This window comes from Equus quagga, chromosome 10, assembly GCF_021613505.1.
Source record: "Equus quagga isolate Etosha38 chromosome 10, UCLA_HA_Equagga_1.0, whole genome shotgun sequence".
Classification (NCBI taxonomy): domain Eukaryota; kingdom Metazoa; phylum Chordata; class Mammalia; order Perissodactyla; family Equidae; genus Equus; species Equus quagga.
Window position 1 is genome coordinate 96497377 of NC_060276.1, and position 22478 is coordinate 96519854.

The 22478-nt window shown below is 36.0% G+C and overlaps 1 protein-coding gene across 9 annotated transcripts in view; it reads left to right on the forward strand.

Annotated features, from left to right (window-relative positions):
* The window catches only part of DMD (dystrophin), a 2273580-nt gene that overhangs the window by 720382 nt on the left and 1530720 nt on the right, over nucleotides 1–22478 (forward strand). For all 9 annotated transcript variants that reach the window (XM_046672830.1, XM_046672828.1, XM_046672833.1 and 6 more), the window contains exons 6-7: nucleotides 3152–3324; nucleotides 7551–7669. In XM_046672830.1, the coding sequence (XP_046528786.1) occupies nucleotides 3152–3324; nucleotides 7551–7669 (292 nt within the window). The remainder of the gene's footprint in view (nucleotides 1–3151; nucleotides 3325–7550; nucleotides 7670–22478) is intronic.

Below are 22478 nucleotides of genomic sequence, written 5' to 3' on the forward strand. Positions count from 1 at the left end.
AATAGATTTAGCTATCAAGGGATGGTGACAAATATATGCAAAGATTTCACATATTGAAATCATTACCACATTTACAAAACATCATCTCAAATCCTTTTCAAGTGTTTTAAAGTTACATTTAATGGTCTATCCTAAAATTTGCATTGAATCTTTCATAAAACGATGACTAACATTGGCGATGTTAAAATATGTATTTTCCCCAAAGGCATTTGTCAGCTTCTACATGGATGAAGAAGCAAAATAAAATGTTATATTTAGAATACACAGTAAATATTCATCTTCTGATCAAATGTGGGTAGTACATGAACCTTATACTTCCCAAAAGGAAAGCCCTTGTGGGTAAAAACTAATCACATTTACTTATATACTTCCTCCAAGTATATGATAACGGGCCTGACTTATATTAAAGAAGTAGCCTAGTAATTATTCCTTTACTATGTAGACAGTTTGTTCTATAATGAGGTACCCCTGCATTCTTGAAACCTACAAAAAGACGTTTAGAATGGATTTCTGTATCAGAGTAGTTAGAATGAAACTTGAAAATACAGCCACCCGCTGAATGGCATGCGCACATGCACAAAGCCTAGTAGAGAATCAAATGTACAGAAAGCAATTAATAAAAAGAAAACCAAGAGTCTGGCCTTTTTCTCTTTCCACACAGTCTGGGTTTCTGCTTCTCTCCTGGTTGTGGGGATTTTGGGGGTGAGAGGGAGCGAGGGAAAGCCTCAGCCCCTGCTGCTGCGCCCAAGTGGACCCCATACCAGGGCCCCTGACCCCCAAGCCCGCTGGCTGCTTCTGCCGAGTTCTGCCCTGGCTCTTCGCCCTCCCGCGGCGCGCAGCTTCCTCTGCTGGCTCAAAGGCCACTTCCTGCTGGCGGAGTCAGGCCTCTTGTCCAATCACGTTTGTTTGCTATGGGGCGTTCACAGCATGCGCCTTCCTCAGGGCACCCCTGCTGGAGTTCCTGCTGGCCCTCTACTTCCTCCGTGCTGATGCCGTGCAAGCTGAACGACAAGTGGCAGGGCTTGTGCTGGCCATGATGGACTTCTGACGCTGGGTCACAGCGGTCTTCATCTGCTTTGCCCACTCCATCACAACTGTTGCCAAATACTTGGACGGGGCTTCCAAAGCATCTGGGGTGTTTAGCTTCTTTGCCACCATCGTATTTGCAGTTGACTTCTACCTGATCTTGAACGGCGCGGCTAAATTGCTCAAACAAGACAACTCCGCAGATGAGACTACAGCCATCAAAGCCAGAGAAGAGAATTCAGACTCCCATTCAGACTAAGGCCTGGCCACACCCTGGCAACTCGGAGCCACAGGGCCTTCACTCCTGCACGTTCTGACAGGGCTACCCGGAGCAGGGCCAGGAGACCCTGTGTTGGGAGGGAAGCTGTGACTTTTCAAGGAGCAGCAGAGAGAGTTGTGACGAAACAAGCCTCCTCACAGCCCCAAAGTGAGGTTCCTGAGCCCAGCACACAAGACGGCACCCCTTGGCTTTGCACTAACCACTTTGCATGTGAGGGCATCTTGGATGTTTAACCTCTTCTCCACATGTCTGTTCCGCAGACCTTAAGCCTTTTAACCTCTCTGCCAAAAACGAGCACAAGGGGACAAAGCAGGTAGAGCCTTGTTAGCCCGGTCACGTCACGGGAAGCGCTTCTTGCTGCGGGGGAAGGGAGGGGAGACAAGTAAGACAGAAACCACCACAAGGCCAACCTCCCAGATCCCAGTGGTTTTCGTCTGCATTTGGTGCCCCTGTGCATGCCAGGCACTTTGTCAAGAATGATCCTTCCGGATTCTTTTGTTCAAGGAGTACCAGTTCCCTCTTCGTTCTTGAGGCAGAGAGAAAACTGACTTTTGCCCTCTCCTCTGGGGGAGAGTGGGTCTGTGTCCTTAACTGACACCTCACACTCTTGGAGACTACATCTTCTTTGAGCGACATGACTATTCTGGGTCTAAGACTGTTTCAAAGAAAAGCTCATAGACTGGCTTACCAGGTCTAAAAGATCGAGGGTACCAAACTATGAAATAATTGTGACAGCGTCCAGGGTAGCCGGGCAGGCCCAGCCAAACTCTCTCTTTCCCTGGGGACCCACCAGCAGGCAGAGGTCCTTGGGCAGCTCAGGACAATGTGCTTGTCAACACCAGAGCAGATCTGACCACCTCACAGAGGTGAGATGTGCCTTCTGTGGTCACCTAAGGACCTATGCTGTGTATGTAACTTCAATGAGATTCTGTTACTTTATATAATTTTTTTATAAATGGCATTTCTTAAATGGCATTTCCTATGACCCGAGAGGCCTCATAAATGAGCCAGGGTTCTGGGCCCATGTTCTGGGAGTTTGTAATGTTTGTTCTTCTTTTGTGTGTGTGAATCTCACTCTGAAAAAAGCCATAATGGATTAAACCGGACTGACTACCAAAAAAAACCCCCAAAAAACAAAAACCAAGGTGACATATCCACAGCTTTTAGTGATAAATCTTTTCTTTCTTTTGTTGATTTTTTGTTCTTTTGTTTAAATAGGCAAGTTCATTTCCATATTCTTTTTCTTCATTTTGATTAGTAAACATAATTTCTATTATTTTAAGTTATAAACCTGGGGTTTTATCTTACTGTAGTTTGTCTTTTGATTCTTATAACAACCTTCTATATATAGTTAAGGAAACAGAGACCTAAAAAAGTTGCCCAATTAACACAATTCATTCATAGCTTTCTATGAAATTTGAACCTAAACTTAAAAAAGTAAGCCCATTCTTTTAGCCACTGTCATTCTTTCTAGCCTAAAACCACTAATATGTCTTAAGTTTTTGGTTAACAACAAATCTAATGTTTTGTACACACTCTTCTCTAGCATATTCATTGAAAGTTAGAAGATGAGCAATTCTAAAAACACAAAATTAATAGTTTAACACAGAATCTAGGAGTGATAGTAATCATATTCAATAAATGGTGCATCACAGATAACCAACCAATCAGAATTGACTCCTAACTAATTAGAATGGACTCAGTCCTGGCAGAATTTATTCTTATTGCTAATCAACCCTAAAGTTTACATTATTTATTACTGAAGAGTCGGGTATTCAGATTTAAGCTTGTGTGGTTCTTGTTCAGGGAATGCATTTTCTTCTAAAAATTTCTTTCCATACATAGGTCAAAAATGTAATGAAAAATATCATGGCTGGATTGCAACAAACCAACAGTGAAAAGATTCTCCTGAGCTGGGTCCGACAATCAACTCGTAATTATCCACAGGTTAATGTCATTAACTTCACCACGAGCTGGTCTGATGGTCTGGCTTTGAATGCTCTCATCCACAGTCATAGGTAAGGATGACCACTGAGACACTGAATAATTGTTATAAGTATTGATTTAGAGACTATCTTTTTCTCCATTGTGGTTCCAGATAATTTCCTGCTGTGCAACATGTTATGTATGTTGACCATATTGATCTAACCATCCATTGGAATGCACTGAATAAAAATATTTATCCTGTTTTTTATGTGATATATCATTTAGTTGTTGAAATATTAAAATTACCCAAGCATGAATGTGATTAAGGTGGAGGGAGGAGAGCAGCATATTTGAAATTGGGACTCTGCCAGAAAATCAAGGTTATATTCTAACTTTGCTAAAAATGGAGTTGGTCTTTCTATACAAATAATGTGTTATTATGAGCCTAAACTGTAGAGCTAAAAATGGTTCCAAATCTCATGTGAGTGGCTGTACTAAAATTAATTACCATCATCAGATTAATAATGTGAAAAAGAAACATTTCTCTTGTCAGATACACACTTAGATAGCAAATACCATTAGGCTCTGTATTTTTATTTATATCTATTTCGGGGTTAAAAGAGGCTCTGAGCATCTTAGCATCCAAGCCAAAGAGCAGACCACAATTAATTTCTATGACTCAGTGCTCAGAATATCAAAAGAAAACAATTGTTCTGGAACAGCAAAGCAACTGCTATAAAGCATGAGAGAGTTCTTCTGTGGATCTTCATAAAAAGAACTCAGTAGGATATAGTGAACCAAATGTCCTTAACTATATTCCATACGCTATTATATTTTCTAAGATAAAATAGATGGTTGCATTTTTTCGTATAAAGAAGCTCGGTAAATGAATTAATAACAGTTCAAGAAAAAGCAAAACAACATGGTAATACATTTATTATATTTAATGCATTCACATATATTATAGATAATATATGAATATATATTATATGTATACTAAATTTACTTTAAGGAATCTCTGCTTTTGTTTTCCTATTACCCATCTCTTTTCCCCAGCTTAATCCCCAGGGTCAAATACATTGCCTTATTAACTGTGTTTGAAATGCCACTGGACTGCATCTTCCCTGATTTTCAATGCAGCTTATCTTTTCTCACTTTGATCTTTCTTTCTTGATGAATCTACCATTTTCCTATGCCAATCTTGCTTCTAGAAAAGTCCAGAATATAAATTTTCTTCATGGTAAAGCTCAATCCAAGAGTAAACGCTCTCTAAATAAGCATCTTTGTCAGGTGTCTTGCTCCAGCTGGGTTTAATTAACCCCATCCAGACTGAGTTTCCAGGTGAATGACTCAGCAACCTGATTTTCAAAAGGAGGCAGGTTCGCACTCAATCTGCATGTTAAACAACGTTAACACATTGTTTTTCATAAGTGTGACACAAAGAAAAATATTCCATAGCTTCAGTACAGCCAGATGAGAAGGGATAGAGATATTCATTCTGCATTCTAAGTCAGCGTTCATTTATGCAGCCACATGCTTCACAATAAGGGTCTGAGCATATTGATCTTGCTGTTCATGTACACGTTTGCAGATGAACAGAAATATCGCGAGGGTCAGGTTATGAGGTCCTTGTTGGCTCTTTAACATTTTCTTTTCAAGTGGAAGACTTCAATTCTCTAAGCATGTTCACATACCACATTTGTTAGTATTCTATTTTATGATTTCTGAATATATTTGTAAGTGATACAGTAAACATATCCAGATTGCCCTGCTGCATCTGTCCCTGACCCACTCTTTCTCTCTCAAAATATCTTCATTTATATATTCTTCTGTCATATTGAATGAATCATCAGTAGCTACCTTTTTATACATAACATGGTTACTTTTCAAGAGGTTTCCCACAGCTGATAATGCTCTTTCATGAATCATCTCCCTCTTCTTTTTGTCTTTGACAGATGTTCATATTGTTTACGTAAAGAAAAAAAATGGTTTAACTTTATGTTCCAAGGTGATTGTCATTGGTACACTTAGGAATGTCATGAGGTGTCCTGATTTCAATAATTGAATGACTAAGCTATATAGAACAAAGGCATGCTCTTAATATAGAACATAGGGATTGACAAATAGCCTTGCCAAAGGTTAGGATATTAGTGGCTTTGTATCTATGTAAGGCTAAATTTTATCTTAATATGTAGGAAATTAAAAGTATTACATTGACACAAAGTCCACTACAGTGCAGTTAAAAAGAAGCCAGGTTCTACTTTTGTGGGAAAACCAAATGATAATGGATTAGAAATATACTCAAAATATGCAGATAAGTTGTAATAAGTATAAAGTTGCAGTGAAATTTTCTTCCTGATTTCTTATTTTAGTTTATTACCATAGAAGTAATACAGCACATGGTTTAAAAAAAATCAGACATTGGAGAGGGGGGCAAAGGAAAAGAAACAAAATGTGTCTTCATGACTCCAACCCTACCCCGTCACACTCGCCTTCCTAGAAGTAGTCACTGTCAACAACTTTTCTTACATCTAAACTCAAACCACCATTTAAGACTCCCCTCAGCCTCCAAAAACTTTCTTGGGGCCGGCCCAGTGGTGCAGCGGTTAAGTTCGAATGTTCCGCTTCTTGGCGGCCCGGGGTTCGCTGGTTCGGATCCTGGGTGTAAACATGGCACCGCTTGGCACGCCATGCTGTGGTAGGCATCCCACATAGAAAGTGGAGGAAGATGGGCATGGATGTTAGCTCAGGGCCAGTCTTCCTCAGCAAAAAGAGGAGGACTGGCAGTAGTTAGCTCAGGACTAATCTTCCTCAAAAAAACAAAACAAAACAAAACAAAACTTTCTTGACTTCTTCAGATTTTAGAAAACCTTATATCTTATTATCTGTATTTTTCATGTTTAGAATTTATTTAACTTGTTATGATGTATGCATTTTTTTCCTCACTAGGTTTAAAATCTTTATCGGATAAGAACTACATCTTACCATCCTTTGTGTTTTCTCAATTACCAAGTAAAATGATATTCACATAGTATGTTCTCATCCATTCTCTGGTATAATCAACAAATATTTATTGAGCTTCTATGGATCAGGCTGAGTTTCTAGAGGTGAAAAAAACTGGCAAAAATATTTTATATTCTATATTCCAGTGACAGACAGATAAATAGACAAGATTAATTAAAATATATATTATGTTAAATAGTATCAACAGCTAATGAGAAAAATATAAAGCAATTAAGATGGATAGGAAATGAGTATATGTAAGTAATTTGGGAGTGACTAATTTTAGATGGAGAGAGGGCAGGGAAGGACTCACCAATAATGTGACTTTTGGGTAAAGACCCAGAGGAAGTGGAGGAGTGAGCCATGTTGATGTCTGGGGGAAGAGAGTTCCAGGTAGAGGGAATAGCAACTGCAAATGCAGGAAACTATCTAACCTATTTGAGGAATATGAGGAGAGAGGCGAAAAATAAAATCGTAGAGTTAATGGGGGAGCCAGACCATGTAGGGCCTTGTAGGTCACAGTTAAATCAGTGAATTTTACTCCCCCGGTAGCAGGGATTTGAGAAGAAGATTATGATGAAATACTTTAACAGAGCACTCTGATAGCCCTGTGAGGATAGATCAACAAGGACAAGAGTGGGAGTAGGGGAGCAGTAGAAAGCTAAGGCAGTAATCCGTGCAAGAGAAAATGTTGGTTTGGATTAAGGTGATGGCAGTGAGAATAGTGTTAAGTGGTCAAATTCTGGATATATTTCCACCTGAGTGTGGTATGAGAGTGAAAGAGTCATCAAAGTTGACTCCAAAGTTTCTCATCTGAGCAACTGCCAAATTTGAACTTGTCATTGATTATTGAGGAGGGGAGAACTACAAGAGAACTGAGTGGGTTTGGGGAGTGTGTTGGGGATGAATATCGGAAGCCCAGTTTTGGATACTTGAGTCTTGTGATGACTCTACATGGAGACGCTGAGTAAGCAGATGAATCTAGAGTCTGGATTTCAGGGAAGAGGTCTGGGCTAGGCTTATAAAATTGGAAGTTTCCAGCAAATGACTGATATTCAAATCCATAAGATTGGATGAGATTAACACATTTTTGTTGCTTGGATAAGGTAGAATAACTTCTCCTTTGTTTTCTTCAGGGTTTTCAATTAAAATTGTGACTTGTTTAAATGAGAAATGTTATGGAGGGGTAATGAAGAGTAAGACTCAGGTCTTAAGGACTATGGGCATCCGTTGTCAGTTAAAAATCAGAATTGAAGTGAATCTCATGAAACATTCTAGATTGATTTATATTTATCTTTATGTGTGTCTGTTTCAGGCCAGACCTGTTTGATTGGAATAGTGTGGTTTGCCAGCAGTCAGCCACACAACGACTGGAACATGCATTCAACATTGCCAAACATCAATTAGGCATAGAGAAACTACTCGATCCTGAAGGTTGGTACTTTTCTGGACTACCACTGTTTTTTGTATAGATTAGTGTTTGTCATCTCAGATTTAACATTTCCACAAACTAAGCGCAAAATAGAAACTATGCATTACATGTTTTTCTATATTCTAGGTATATTTAAAGTGTTCTGTCTTCTTGCAATATATTATGAATTGTCGTATATGATTTTAGTTCTCAAGATACCAATATCTAAAACTAAAGTATAAAACTTTAGGAAAAAACCCAAGCCTTTAGAATATATATGCCTCATGGATGAAGCATACTACATTTAGAGTGCATTGACTCCAAATAATTATAACAAGTTCCTGTTTCGCTTGTTCTACCAAGAGATTTGATAGACTAATCAGCTATAATTAATTAGCCACTCTTGCCAATTTCATTCATATACTCTATAAAAGGCAACATGGTTTACTGTTTAAATCAGGAAATTTATTCCTGGCACTGCTACTGTTATAATGTCACTCTGGGGGAAGTCCTCTATTGGATGGTTATTCATTTTCTGCTTCTTTAGTTGAGAAGCAGCACTGTATTTATAATTTTATTATATTACACTTAAGTAAATTTCATCCTTATCTCTGGTGCTGCGTAGTCATACCTTCCAGACACATGGATTCGAGGGATAATGAATCCTGACCTCAACTTTTCTCTCTAGCCTATGAGGCACTTTTTTGTTTGCCAACTTCTTTGAAATTGCAGACTCTGTTCTCATGTTCTTGAGGTTACCACACTCTAAAACCACAGGTTGGAGGAGCAATGTCAGTGAAATTGATATCTGTGATATAATACAAGCTGATATTTGGGCAAGGGTATATAATTCGGTGGTCTTTGGAATATTGAATCAATTCCAAAAAAGGAGATCCTCGCGAGGTGGTGATAGGTCTCATCAGGAAAAACTCAGAAATAACTCAGAGAATAGCCTTTCACTAATGAATTTATCATCAGCCAGAATCTAATCCTCAGTATTGCAGACCCAGAAACCTGATTGCCTTATCTTATTGATAGCAGATCCATATGGTGGTGTGTGTGTATGGGGGCAGGTAACTTTAAACAAGTGCAAAAAATGATGCATTAATCAAAATGGAAATTCAGTCATTTTAAATGAGATATGTAAGTTTTGTAAGAACCAGAATACTCATATTTAATTGACCAATATATTGCTCTTGGTAAGCACACGTACTTGGGAAGGAAAATTATAACAACACAAATGTATTCGTGACGTTGGAATCAGATTAAGTTCATTAGAAATGTTTCTTCTCCTTTATGTAACGCATAGCTGAGCACTGACTCCTGTAACCTCTTTTTGTTGCTTCAATAGACGATCAGCATCCCTCTTGCCCCAGGTTAGCTCTAAGGTAGAAATTGTATCAATCATATTTCCTTGTTTTGCACAATGAGGGACGGTTTCCTCACTATTGGCTCCTAGTACTGATTTACATGTTTTTTCATACTCCAGTGAGATAGAGAGGGCAGACGTCATGAAAATAAGAACGCCAACCCTTGAGGGTAAGAGCTACAGTGTATGAATTTGAGGGATAAGCCCATAATAGTTTCTTGTTTTTCATTAAACCCACATATGGTAGTCAGTTCCCATTATCTAGGATATGTGCTCTAGTTATTCTTGTGTGTGTCTTATCCTTTTATAAAATAGTAAGAGTATATTTAAAATAGATCTTTTTCTTGTTAAGTGATAAAATGGCTTTTGATCTCTAAGTCCGCCTTTGAATTGAAGTAGGAGTAGCTAAATAGGCATGCATATGATAATCAGAAAGTAGATTGATGAACCTGTAATCAGGTAAGGGCAGTTACATAAATAATGCGGGTTTTTTGCATAAAATAGCTTGATATACCCGATTCCATATGCTCTCCTAAATGGAAAGTGTATGTTGAAATGCACATCATATAGGCTATAGGAACACCATTATAATATCTCAAACCTGACAATTCAATATAAACCAAATATAATATGAAATACAAGCTGAGTAATAGAGATCATACCACTGGTTATGGTTTCATTTTGCCAATAAAATCTTCGATCTGAAAATACTTTTTATTTATGGACTCCCTCCGATTCAAAGAACATTCTGTCTCCTAAAAGGGTTCATTAAAGTTTATTTATGGCTGTCAATAAGAAGAGGATTCAGCGTAAATCTTATGTTATATTTTTAGATATGTGTCGGTTCCTGCCAGTGTGTTGGGGAAATTCACAAATATGCATTTAAAAATTATTGCTCAGAATTTTTCAAGACATGATTTCAATGATAATTGAAAGGAAAAAATTAACTAAATTATAGGGATTTTTATTTGCTGATTTGTTAATCGTAAAAGACAAAATAGCATCTCTCAGAATCTAAGACTTAGAACGCTCTCTTCAATGTATCTAACAGGGGAGATTCATGGACTTCTTTCATGCCCTGTATAGTAATTACCTTTGAGAAGTTCGTGTTTTTATTTAGCCAAATACTGGTTCTTTAGCTTATGCATGATGATGTCAGCTATTCTCCAAAGCAATTTTCATTTCATATCTATTATGCCCCTGAGGAGGTTAATGAAACATTTTGCTTTATGTTTGGGAAGATTTTTATTATTGGGGAATTGAAGTTATATTTGACTTAAGAAATACCTGCCAAAAATGTTTTTAGAATTTTAAACTTATGCTTTATTGATTGAGTTGATTTATAAATTAAAAAGTCATTGAAATATAATTTGGAGGTTTTCACATCTTGCATGTATCGACTTTGGTGTGCTTTTTTTGGCCTTAACTGGTGTTTTGAGGCCTGAGGTTTGGTTTTAAGTGGAATTGCCTTTTAAAATGAGTAGCAATAGGCATTAGCATAAGCAATTTCAGGAGCTGTTTCTGATGTGTTTAAATGTTAACATATGCAAAAATAAGTACTACTAGGGTAAGATTATTTAATAATTGATGCATCTTTATGCCCATAGATATAAAAGGTTTCCCTCCTTTGAAATATATCCTAGTGTGAATTGGGCTATTCACTTTCTACCACGATTTCCCTATAAGACATGCATTGTACGTGCATTGTGGGTTTCATATATACATTGTTTGCTTCTCTGAGTTTCAAACTAATTGGTTTGTCAATCCACACAACACTTTATCCATTAAGAGAATGCTTTGTCAGCTTTGCCTTGTGAATAACAAAGTGAAGATGTTTTTCTTAAAGGAATCAAAAAGTCGAGGATAAAAAATTGTGCTGGTTCTAGATGACTTTTGCATATTACTGTAGTAAGTCATTTCCATTTGGATATGCAATATGATGTGGAAATGCCCTCACTTTTTTTACCAAGGTGACTTTAGAATGAAAAATGAATAAGAGTCGAATTTGGCAAACACGATGGTTTGCAAGAAATATTTGTAACCTCAAAATGACATTTACAAATCAATTAGTTTGGTTTTAATCCACTTCCTTTTAACTTCATGAGGATGGTGACACAGATTCTATTTTCTGCTTGACTAATCCCTGCATCACTCTTCGGTTGTTTTTCGAGCCTACTTTTCCAAGAATCAGCTCTGCCTTTTGGAGAGTTTTGCTTTTGAAATGAATGGTCTTAGGCTTTTAACTTTGCAGGCATACAGTTTATTAGTCTCTAAAAAAATATTCAAGGGAAAATATATAGCATTTGTTATAAAAGAGAAGAGTGTCTTTGAGGCCTCTTATTTTGGGTTTGACATCAATTGTTTGAGCAAGCGGTGCTGTTTTCTTCTATCTTTGTTCCAGAAATCACATTTTTTTAATAGCTTTTTTTTTTTTAAAAGACAGGCAACTGAGCTAACATCTATTGCCAATCTTTTTTTTTTTTCCTTCTTCTTCTTCTCCCCAAAGCTCCCCAGTACATAGTGGTATATTCTAGTTGTAGATGCTTCAGGTTGTGCTACGTGGGACGCCGCCGAAGCATGGCTTGATGAGCAGTGCCATGTCCACACCCAGGATACAAACCTGTGAAACCCTGGGCCACCGAAGCAGAGTGCTCGAACTTAACCACTTGGCCATGGGGCCGGCCCCCCAACCATCACATTTTGATACCATAACAATAAGAAATATTAATAAGTGGTTTACACTAAGTTAAAATAGAAAGAGTAAAACCATACCAACTCAGAAGGATGTTGTTAACTTAAATAACTAGAACTTTTTATGGACATGCACACTCATTTCATATAATTTAGATTGATTTTTTCTAGAACCCATTGTAGAATAGCTTTGTTTTCAGAAAATGTGATGAGATCAGAATATATTGATGTTCCTTATGTGTATATTTCAACTAGAGATTATTGTAAAAATCTCAGGCTCTTTAGAGAAAACTCTCTGTGGTACAAAATGTTCTTTTTTCCATATATTAAAAGGTGTTTTAATAGTACATATGTGAATAAAAAGTGGCCATTGCCTTTTTGATGACAAAGTACTTTTACAAAATATGTCTTCCTTTGTAACTTTTTGTGTTATTGATTTATATCATTATCTCTGGCAGAGATTCTTTAGAGATATTGCAAGTTGCTGTCATCTAAAAGTGAATCCTGAGTGTCTTGGAAGAAGAGTTCTTAGTCTAGTTATTCTGCTATGGAAAATAGAAAGTATCATCATCTCCTTATGTAGACATAATAATAGCAAGATAATGTTCCTATCATATCAGCAGGAGACCATTTTTCCAGGGTTTCTTTTTTAAAGAAACATTGCAGTTTGATCATTAAAACCAAATTATGTCATTTAATAATGTTAAATGTAATAATGAAAATATTTAATTTTGAACTTCAGTGGATTGAAGTTGAAATGAGCAAAGTAAAGATGACAATATTGTATTAGCTAAAGAATTGGATACATTAGTAGATTTAGTGTTGCCTTTTCATTTGCTTAATGTATATTCAGTACGACCTTTTAGTAAAGGAATTTTGGAAACACTGTATTAAGTAATTTAAATATATACTTTTAATAGCATTGCATAAAACAGAGATTAGCATCTGTACATAATGAGGGTTTAGGAAAATGGATGGCTGAGGTAGAAGGCCAGAGAAATGTGATTAACATATTCCTAGCCTGCTTATCATTAGAGTAAAGGTCCTTATTAGAATATCCTTGACTATTTTTAGGTTTTTATCCTGAACCTTACTTTTTTTACACTTCTCTTCTCCATGGGAGGACATGTTGCATAACTAGTCTTGACTATCCACTGCCACTTTAATATACTTTAATGCTTTTGAGTTAAAGATGACTTTACCAGAGTATCTGTAGGCATTCTCAGATTTATCATTGCTACTATAGAAAAAACATCTGTAAGGGACAATGAGGCAGTACTTTGTACATGAAATAACACATAGCAAAATGAATAAATGAATTTTCTACATGGGCAAAAGGTTACCAATAATAGTAAACAAATATTATATTAATGTAAAAATGAGGATAAAGATATTGTATTAATATGGTGATACAGATCATTATATTAACTTTAAGATGTTATAGTTGCAATCTCCTGTTTCCTGATGGAGAACTTTTAAATTGCTTGTCACAACAGAAATTTTAAAAAAATGTTAATGCATACTTCCTACTAACCTGAGAAGCTGACAAAGGCATATGAGACACAGAGAGACAGAGAATGAATTTAGTATCTCTTTTTGATATCCTTTCTTCCACATTATTCTCAGTTCAGATAACATAGAAAACTGAAGATTTTCAGGACAATTTGAACCAATCAGTAGTAAATTGAAGCAATTTTTGTTCTGCTGATCCATTTCAGTCATTTGACTGAAATAATTGGATGTAACTGTCCCAAATTCACCCACTTAGACAACAAGGAGACCTACAAAACATTAAAAATGATATCTGCGTGTGTACATGGCCTGAATTTACCCTTTGTACCATAATTTGGCATTTTCTACTGATCTTTCATGTTCTTTTATAATTTATCACAATTTTGACTTCATGGAAATCAGTCAGCCAATTTATATGTTTTCTCTCTCCTAGGAGTGATATGTTACAATAAAATGAATATTATTCTTTGCTATCGTTAAGTAGTGTAGTTTCTCCCTTGATTGTGGAACTTAAATAATGAAATATAGTCTAATCATGTGATTCAAGATTTGCATTGTGGATGAGGTTCTATACCAAACATGTTCAGAAGCATTTGAGTATAATCCTTGCCTGGATAAGCGGGAATCTCTTTTCAGTTACTTTACCAGGATGATTTTTACAACTGGTTTTTATTTAAGTGGGGGAAATGTAACATCCTAGGCCTATATAGTGGCAATAAATGTTATTGAATGACTGACAGGATCTCTATTGTTTAACATAAATATCTTTAAACACTTGGAAAATGCATCTCAATTATTACGTTTAACATAAATATTGCTTAAACAATTGAGAAGTGCATCCACCACGTTCCAATGCTGAACAATATATAATAGATATTTTGTGGAATGGTGTCCCCAGGTGTATCATCACTAGGAGTCCATTAGACTGTTAAGGAAAATATATTAGAAAAAATATTTGTTGCTCCTTTCTTATTGACTTCAATAAAACTCAGCTATGAAATAATAAATGAGATACTAGTAAGTTTGAATAAAGTGTTCCATAGTTGATCTCTGTGATATTTATTTATCATAGAAGGGTGTAGCCTTAAGCAAAAGCATTTTGAATATTTAAATAATGATAGAAAGTGATAGTGAAATGGCATAAATAGTTTCAAAATTTCTATGAGGTTTTAATTAAATCAATGGTAATGTTTGAAAGTAAAATATATATTACTTATAGTTGGGGCACTTTTATTCATTTCACTGTCTTCAAAATGGAATTAACTGTGTTTGATAAAAGTATAGGAGATATCACAGAACTTGAAAATGAACATCTGAAAACCTTAAAGCCGAGTACTAGGAAAATGGATATCCAGTTGGTACATATGTTTTCTGATTAAATAATTTCTCTATAAAAATGCATGGGCAATTTAGCAGCTGGAATAGAAATATGAGATGACAGTGTATTAGTTTACAATAATATTTGGGTAAAATAATAATGAACTGGGGTCTTGGTTGATACCATTTAATTCTTATAAGAGGATAGTTTAATTCTCATAAAAATGGGCTTTAATCCTTGTAAAAGAGACCAGAAGCTTTACAGTAGCCTTGTGATTATACTTAAAAATAATAAACCATACTCTTAGATTTATTGTCTTATGGCAAACTTGTGGAGTTAGTGGGTCATATGCTGTCCACTTGAGAGATGAGAAAACTGTTACAGCTAGTAAGTGCTCAAGGTTATTGGGTATTATTCAAATTTAATGAGGTAGTTGAAAACTAGTGTTTTTACTTTTTAGAAATAATCAATTGTTCTACAGTATCATTCTTGTGAGATATTTTTTCATTGTTGCTAAATAAACTTCTACCTTAAATCAGAGGACAGTTTCCCCTAAAAATATTTTTCTACCCTTTTTTTTTTTTGAGGAAGATTAGCCCTGAGCTAACTGCTGCCAATGCTCCTCTTTTTGCTGAGGAAGCCTAGCCCTGAACTAACATCCGTGCCCATCTTCCTCTACTTTCTATGTGGGATGCCTACCACAGCATGGCTTGCCAAGCGGTGCCATGTCCGCTCCTTGGATCCGAACGGGTGAACCCTGGGCCGCTGAGAAGCGGAACGTGTGAACTTAACCACTGCACCACCAGGCCGGCGACTATCATTAGTGATATCAACTCAAATGTACAAGGTTCCTTTGGTAAAATATAATTAAAATTTAAGTAGGACGACCATGCTCTAGGAACTTTACATAATTTAACCTATTTGTTTTACCCAATAAGTCTAGGGCAGTTTATCTTTATTTTATAGATGGGAAAACTGAGGCTTAGAGAGCTTTACTAAAACCGAGATCACCCAACCAATAGATACATGAGCTGGAATCAAATCTGGGTTTCTCTCTTCTCAGAGTCCATGTTACTTTTAATAGGACTTCCCAATAAAATCACATGGGGAGCTTTATGAAAACATTGGGGTCAGAGCAGATATTCTGATTTCATTGGTCTGAAGTGGGGTCTTGACACCAGCAATTTTTGAAAACTCATCAGGTGAGGCTATCATATAGCCAAGGTAAAAATAGCTGCAGTAAAATAATTATTTCCATGAGATACGCCTTTTTAGAGGATGAAACACAGAATCTGTTGTCCCACGGTTTGTTCAGGCCTCTAGCATTTTCTTCCTCAAGAGGTGACTAAGCCTGCTGTTCAAATCTTCAATTACTGGAGCATTGCTTATTGCTAACAGTCCTGTCGTTAATGAGAAATGGTTCATCCACCAGATAAAGTAGAAATAGACTAGCTGTCACGTAAGACTGGCTACCAAGACGTTCTCTTTAGGATTAAGGGACTTGCCTTATCTCCTCTCTGCACAGCTTTCTCTCTCCATCCCTTCTTCTGTTTATTACTTCGCAGATGTGTTTGTAATAGAATGATGCTCTCACTCAAACGCTGATTCCACCAAAGGGTTGTCCAGGACAAACTGTGTGCAGAGGTGGTCCCTGACTCTTTGTCCTTTTATTTGTTTTCCCTTTTTCACATCCTCTCTCACTTTGATCCTAATTAATATCGCTGTGCCCTGTCATCAGGGTTTTGATGATCCCTTTTTCAGCCAGTAAATATCTCTTTCATTGGCACAGCTGATAAAGCCTCTGATTCCAGAGGAATTTTTAAGAATAACTAAGGGATAATAAAATAAAAGTAAAGAAAAAAATTAAAATGACAGTAAAATAATTTTTTCAGAATACAAGTTTTGATCCTATAAATTCATTTAAAAGAAGCACATGGCTTTAGTTAGCTTCATTATCTCTGACATTAATGCCACAAATAGGTTGACTTTAATCACAAATCATTTATCTAGGATTAATTTTGTTAAACAGTCTGTATTTCAGCCAGATATATGACTTTTAGTGACTGGATATGATGGTCATTGGAGCCTGTGATATCACTGTAGTTGTGAGTGGAGCAAATTGGCAGTTATACTCACAGATGCAATAGAATTTAATCTAATACTACATTTGTTTCCCTGTATAGAAGGATACAAGGTAGGAGATGGTTGGCATGGAATCTTTATGTCATTGGATGGCCCACAAGTAACCGATATACATGTGTTTGCCCCTCGTCCAAATGCTAAGCATATGGATGTCGAGGACAAGAGCCAAGGTCAGTCAGTGTGGGCCACTTGACACAAAGAAGCTGCAGCCTTGATTTCCCGCCAGTATTTAATACCATTCTAGTTACAGAGAATAAAGACCTGCTTGTACTTCACAGCCCCACCCCCACGCTTGTCTAAGAGTAGTTCTACCTGGCAAATAGAAGAGACACAGCGTTCTACAATTTTCTTAACTCTGTGGTTCTAAGGAAACAAGATTCTCTGGTCATTTTCCCAGGCAAGCTTAGAGTAGCCTTGGCCTGATTTTAAGTTTTTATTCAAAGAGCCAACTAGCCTTGGGTTGAACTCCTGTTTTTGCCTGAAATTAGTTATATGGCACTGGGAAACTTTCTGAGCCTCAGTTTTGCTCATGTGCAAAGTAGAATCGATAATATCTACCTCATACAGTTACTGTGAGAATATTAAGTAGTACCAGTAAAGTGTTTAGCCTGTAATATGTGTACAGAAGCAGTAGCTAAAGTATGTGTCAAGTGCCTGGAATATTGCAGAAATTAAGTGTTACTTCCCTTTCTAGTCCTCTAAACTTATCTTAATTAGGGGGAGCTGATCTTCCAAATTATTTTGCCTGACTCTAGGATAAATGCAGACTCTCTCCAAATTAAATAATTCCCATTTTAAATCTTACCATTCTTCCTGTGACCTTCGTGCTCATTCCAGTTTCCTGATCTGAGGGATATTGCTGGTTTACAGCTGGATTTCTGGGTGGTAGTGCTTGACATCCTTGAGCTCCAGAGTATAATCTAATACTTCACAGCAGACTTGAACTACATCTTGAATTCCTCAATGGTGACGTGACACATACCCACAGAGTCACAGTTACACTCAAGATTTTTAATAAGTCTCCTGAAGGCTGGTTCATAATTGTAATAATTTTTTCCTGCAATTGTCACAGTATTTATAAGATACTAATTAGCACACTTGCAAAATATAAGGAGTTGTTCTTCTGCGACCATAACTTGATTTAACAATGTGTGGGTGGTTAAACTGGTTCCCAAACATTTCAGAAAAACTCTTGTCTTCTGAAACCAGGAGTAGCATTTGAATGGAAATGTTGATGTGATCTGGTGCAATATTTATTGAACGTTTATAAGTACTGGGCACAGTAACACTCTATAAGTATAATTTAATTTTATTCCTACAACAATCCTAGGAGGTAGCACTATTATTATGCCATTTACAACTAAAGAGTTTAAGTGACTTGCCCATATCGCTTAATGAGTTGAAGTTGAGATTCCCCGCTTGTGACGACTACAGAAAATAATTGTAATGTAGAATATTCTGTCCTCTTTCCTGAATTTTTTCCTTTGCATTCATTAAAAAGTTACTCTCTTTATTGCAAGGCTAATTGACTTTGTTTTAAAGTGGAGGGACATCAATCAGTTGATTCCAAATATGCTGGAAATAAATGCAAAAGTCTCACAAACTAGAGCCAGACTAAGAGAGAGACTGTATTCTGTCTTTTTTTACTATGATGTCTCCCTCAGAGGATAGTTAAATAATTAATCACAGTGGAAGATTGTTTATAAATCCTGCAAGTTTGTGATCCTATCCAAGCCACGCTAAAGTTATCAAAGGGAAACACTAACCAGTTATGAATATATTCCCTTCTGCTCTCTCTCTTGGTTAACTCTAGAAATAGAAAGAGATGGCAAAAACATCACTTATAGTATGCAAAAACATTTCACTATCTCAAATATTTCCTCAATCAGCTTGTGATGTGAACATCTCTTACCTAGATTGGAATCTCAAAAATATGGATTAACAAAAAAAGAGAGAGAGAGAGACAGGGTTATTATCCTAGGAAGGACTAAGTAAAATGTGTTTTACCTATCCTTGAATATCTAAGTTTCTCCGTATGACACATTTCTTTGCATGGATTTATTATTTGAACCAGTTGAGAACTTGGATCTGCGTAGAATTAGTTGGGCAAGTGAACACCTTGGAGAAGTATTTTAAAAGCTGTTTCATTAATGTTCTATCAGTAGAAACACTGTAGTGAAAGCATTTAAAGTGGAATGAATGCACACACATGCCTCAGGGAAAGGAGTGGATCTTTTGAGATCTCTTGAGAACTGTTTTAATTTATTTAAAGTTAATACTATTCAGTGGCACGAGTATATGGTGATGCCCTTGATAAATGCACCTCATGTCACCTGCAACGTAATAGTAGACTATGATCCTGTCGTAATTGTTAATCAATGGGAGTCTGAGCATAGATAGCAGAAGATAAGGAAAGACTGGCCTAGGACAATAAGAATCATCGAATACTTGGGTATTTGGAGAAACTTGATGCTGGAACAAGTTAAAAAAAGGCTAAAAAAAAAAGGACAAATGCCACTCATTTCAAAATATTATGAATAAATTTTAAAATGAATAAGATATAAGCTCCTGGATAAAAATTAAATAATTGTGTGCAATTTTCTCTGTACTATCATATCTCCAATTTTTCTTCCACCAAAACATATAAGTACTGCATGCAAAAAATGAGAAAAAATAAAGAATAAAATACAGAGTATTAAGGAACTAGGAGATAAGAAATTAGTCTTTAAATTTTCACAGCACAAGTAAATCTACTGTTTAAAATATTGTAGCAAGATTTCAGTAATATATGATATAAGTTTTCTATTAAATGATAGTATCTGTGTATTCATAGTAAGTGGAAACATATTTTAAGCAAAAAAAAAAGTTTTGCAAAAGGAGAAAATGATAGCTCCCCCATTCTTCTTCACCTTAATCTTAATGTTACTGGTGAAGAAAATGGCAGTCAGAGGTAACAAGTGCTTGAAGGAATGTCCTCATCCGTTTAATGTAATCTTTCCTCAGATTGATCTAGAGGCACTGAATAACCGTAATAATTCTGAGAACTCTAATCTTGCAGAAGGAATGGAAGCTTTTAAAATTAGAATTTATTATCAGGCCTAAACATTGGTTACTTATATAAGCCAATTCCATCATTATTATAGAGCAATATTATTTTAGTTAATGTGTCTTTTACTGCATTGAATGCATATGGATTAGTCTAAAAATAAAAAAAGAATGATTTTGTAGAGCTCAAATGTTGGTCAGGTGGCTAGATAGACTTGGATTTTTTTTCCAATGAGTGGATTTAACTACACCACTAATAAACTAGAAATTTTCGAGCCCCTGCTTCTAATTCTAACATTGTAATTTGTTTCAGACATTAAAAAAGCTTTTTAAATTTATTTGCTTCAGGGTCATTATTTTATCAAGTAGAAATTCATTTTAATTCATCAAACACTTATCGATTGACAATTTTGTGTAAGAGTGCTATATACTCCAAATGCGTAAAAAAGAAAAAGAGGTAGAATGTCCCGAGGAATTGACAATTCATTATGAGACAAAAGCAAGAACGTAGGTAACTATTATACCTGACTGAATGTGATCTAATCCCCACAAATTAATTAACATGTAGTAGAATATTTTTAAAATTGTGAAACATGTTTGGGAACAGTGTCCCTGTCTAATAAGTGACCAAATGTTTATGCTGAGTGAAAATGTGGTTGCGTCATAATCTTTTAGATGGGGTGTTAAATAAAGCAGAACTCGCTGGATCTGTATAATTGTCTGTATTTGGCTTCACTAGTTTTATTCACTGGATTTAAATGCATAAATCTATAAATAGTGAAGGTGATTTTGGAGCAGGAACCTAACCTGCTGTTCTATTTCCTTATTTCTTTCAAAGTCCATTGATTTCTTAAATAATAAAGTCCTTCACAATTTGGAATAAGGCTTAATAGGCATTGCTTTCCCTTTAACATATGTGATTTCTAGTAAGAAGTTCTGGATTTTTTCTCTCATGTTTAAAGCTGTTCATGAGGACTGGGGCATGAGATAACTTGGACAAAAGTCATAAATTCACACGTGCACACACACACGTACACGTGTGCACACACACAGACACACATAGGTTGAGCAGTGCATTTTTAAAAGTTAAACCCAGTGCTATCATTCACTTGCAACATGAGAAAAAGCTCTTTAAACTGTTTTAAGTCAACATTTATAAGAGAAATTGGCTTATAATACACCTCGGGTTCTTAACCTTTTTGAGAGCTGTAGAAAAGCTGCTTCTCTATAAAGGTAACATATATTGCCAATAAAATATATAAGGGAGGGCATCTACTTATAAAACTCAAAAAACGATTTAGTAGGAACAGTTGTTTTATTAGCCTTCTGCTCTTTAATGACTGAGACCATCCTGGGGCTGTTTAAAAGATGATTTAATTTGTCCTCTAAACACATGGTTGAGTTCAGGGTGTTTCCTTTTTTTCCATGAATCAACCATGTCTGCGTTGACATTAAGGGCATAGAGCAGGAATCTTTGTAATGATAAATCAGTCTTTTAAATTACTTCAAGTTGGTAATTTAACCAGCTTTAAACATGGATAAAATGAACTATGAGAACTATTTGTAATAAAATAGTCCATCAATTTACTGCTTCAAAATTAAAGCTTATTTCAAATGTAATTTTAATGTAAACTGTATCTGAATATAAAATTCTTATGCAATATTCTGTATCATTATCTTATGTTCCTCAAGAAAATGATCATTTGAACAAATATCTTCGTAGAGATAGCCTCTTCCACCTTTTCCTAGACCAGTAGCTGGTACCATCATCTACTCACTCAGTTGCTCAAAGCAAAACCTGCAAATCATCTTTGATTCCGTAATCCGTATCATCCCTAAATTTCAATCCATCATGATGTCTAGTAAGTTATACTTTCAGAATGTATCATTAAGTCTTTGGTACCACCGCGCCTTTACAGCTACCACCCTAGTTCTAGTTTTCTCGTCTCTTTCCTTGACCACAGGAAGAGCTTGCTAACTGCTAGCCTTACTTTTACTCTGGCCCTACCTCCAATCCCTTTTATACACAGCATCCAGAGTGATATTACCACGATTCAGGGCCCTAGCACTTGCTGTTCCAATTGTCTGGAATGCTTTTCAGTCGCTCTGCATTTCACAGAATAAGACATTACTGCATTAGAATATGATATGTATGGTCTGAGGAATTTTGTCTTCAAAATTTGTTCTGTTGATGATTTTTATTCATTTATTTAATATTGTTTAGTACAATATTAACAAAGTAAACAAGAATATTGGTCCTTCACATGTTTAACTTTGATTGTATCAGTGATATTCAATGCAATAGAAAGGTCCACAACTTTCCAGGAAGAATTAATTCTGACTTACATTTCAATCAAGTTTATCCCTACCACAGTACTCCTGGGTTATCACAATATTGTTGGTAGTTGTAGACTTGTCCAGTTGTCTGATAGATGGCAACTTCCTCATGTGCAGGACTCATGCTTGTTCACAGCTGAACTCCAGGAGCCTAAAAGAGTTCCTGCTTTTTAGTAAGTGTACAATAAATGTTTATTGAAGCCATGAGTTTTAAATTAATAGATTACGTGATGGAGGGAGGGCTAGTAATGTGTCTGAAGACCAATTCAGGATTTTAAAGTTCTAAGTGGGATTGATCATATAAGCTATCATCAGGCTGATAGGTTAAATTCACTGATTAATATAAGGAATTAATAATATTAAGAAGCGACTAAATGGTCAGTATTCCAATATTGGAATTGTTATTTGAGTTCTACCT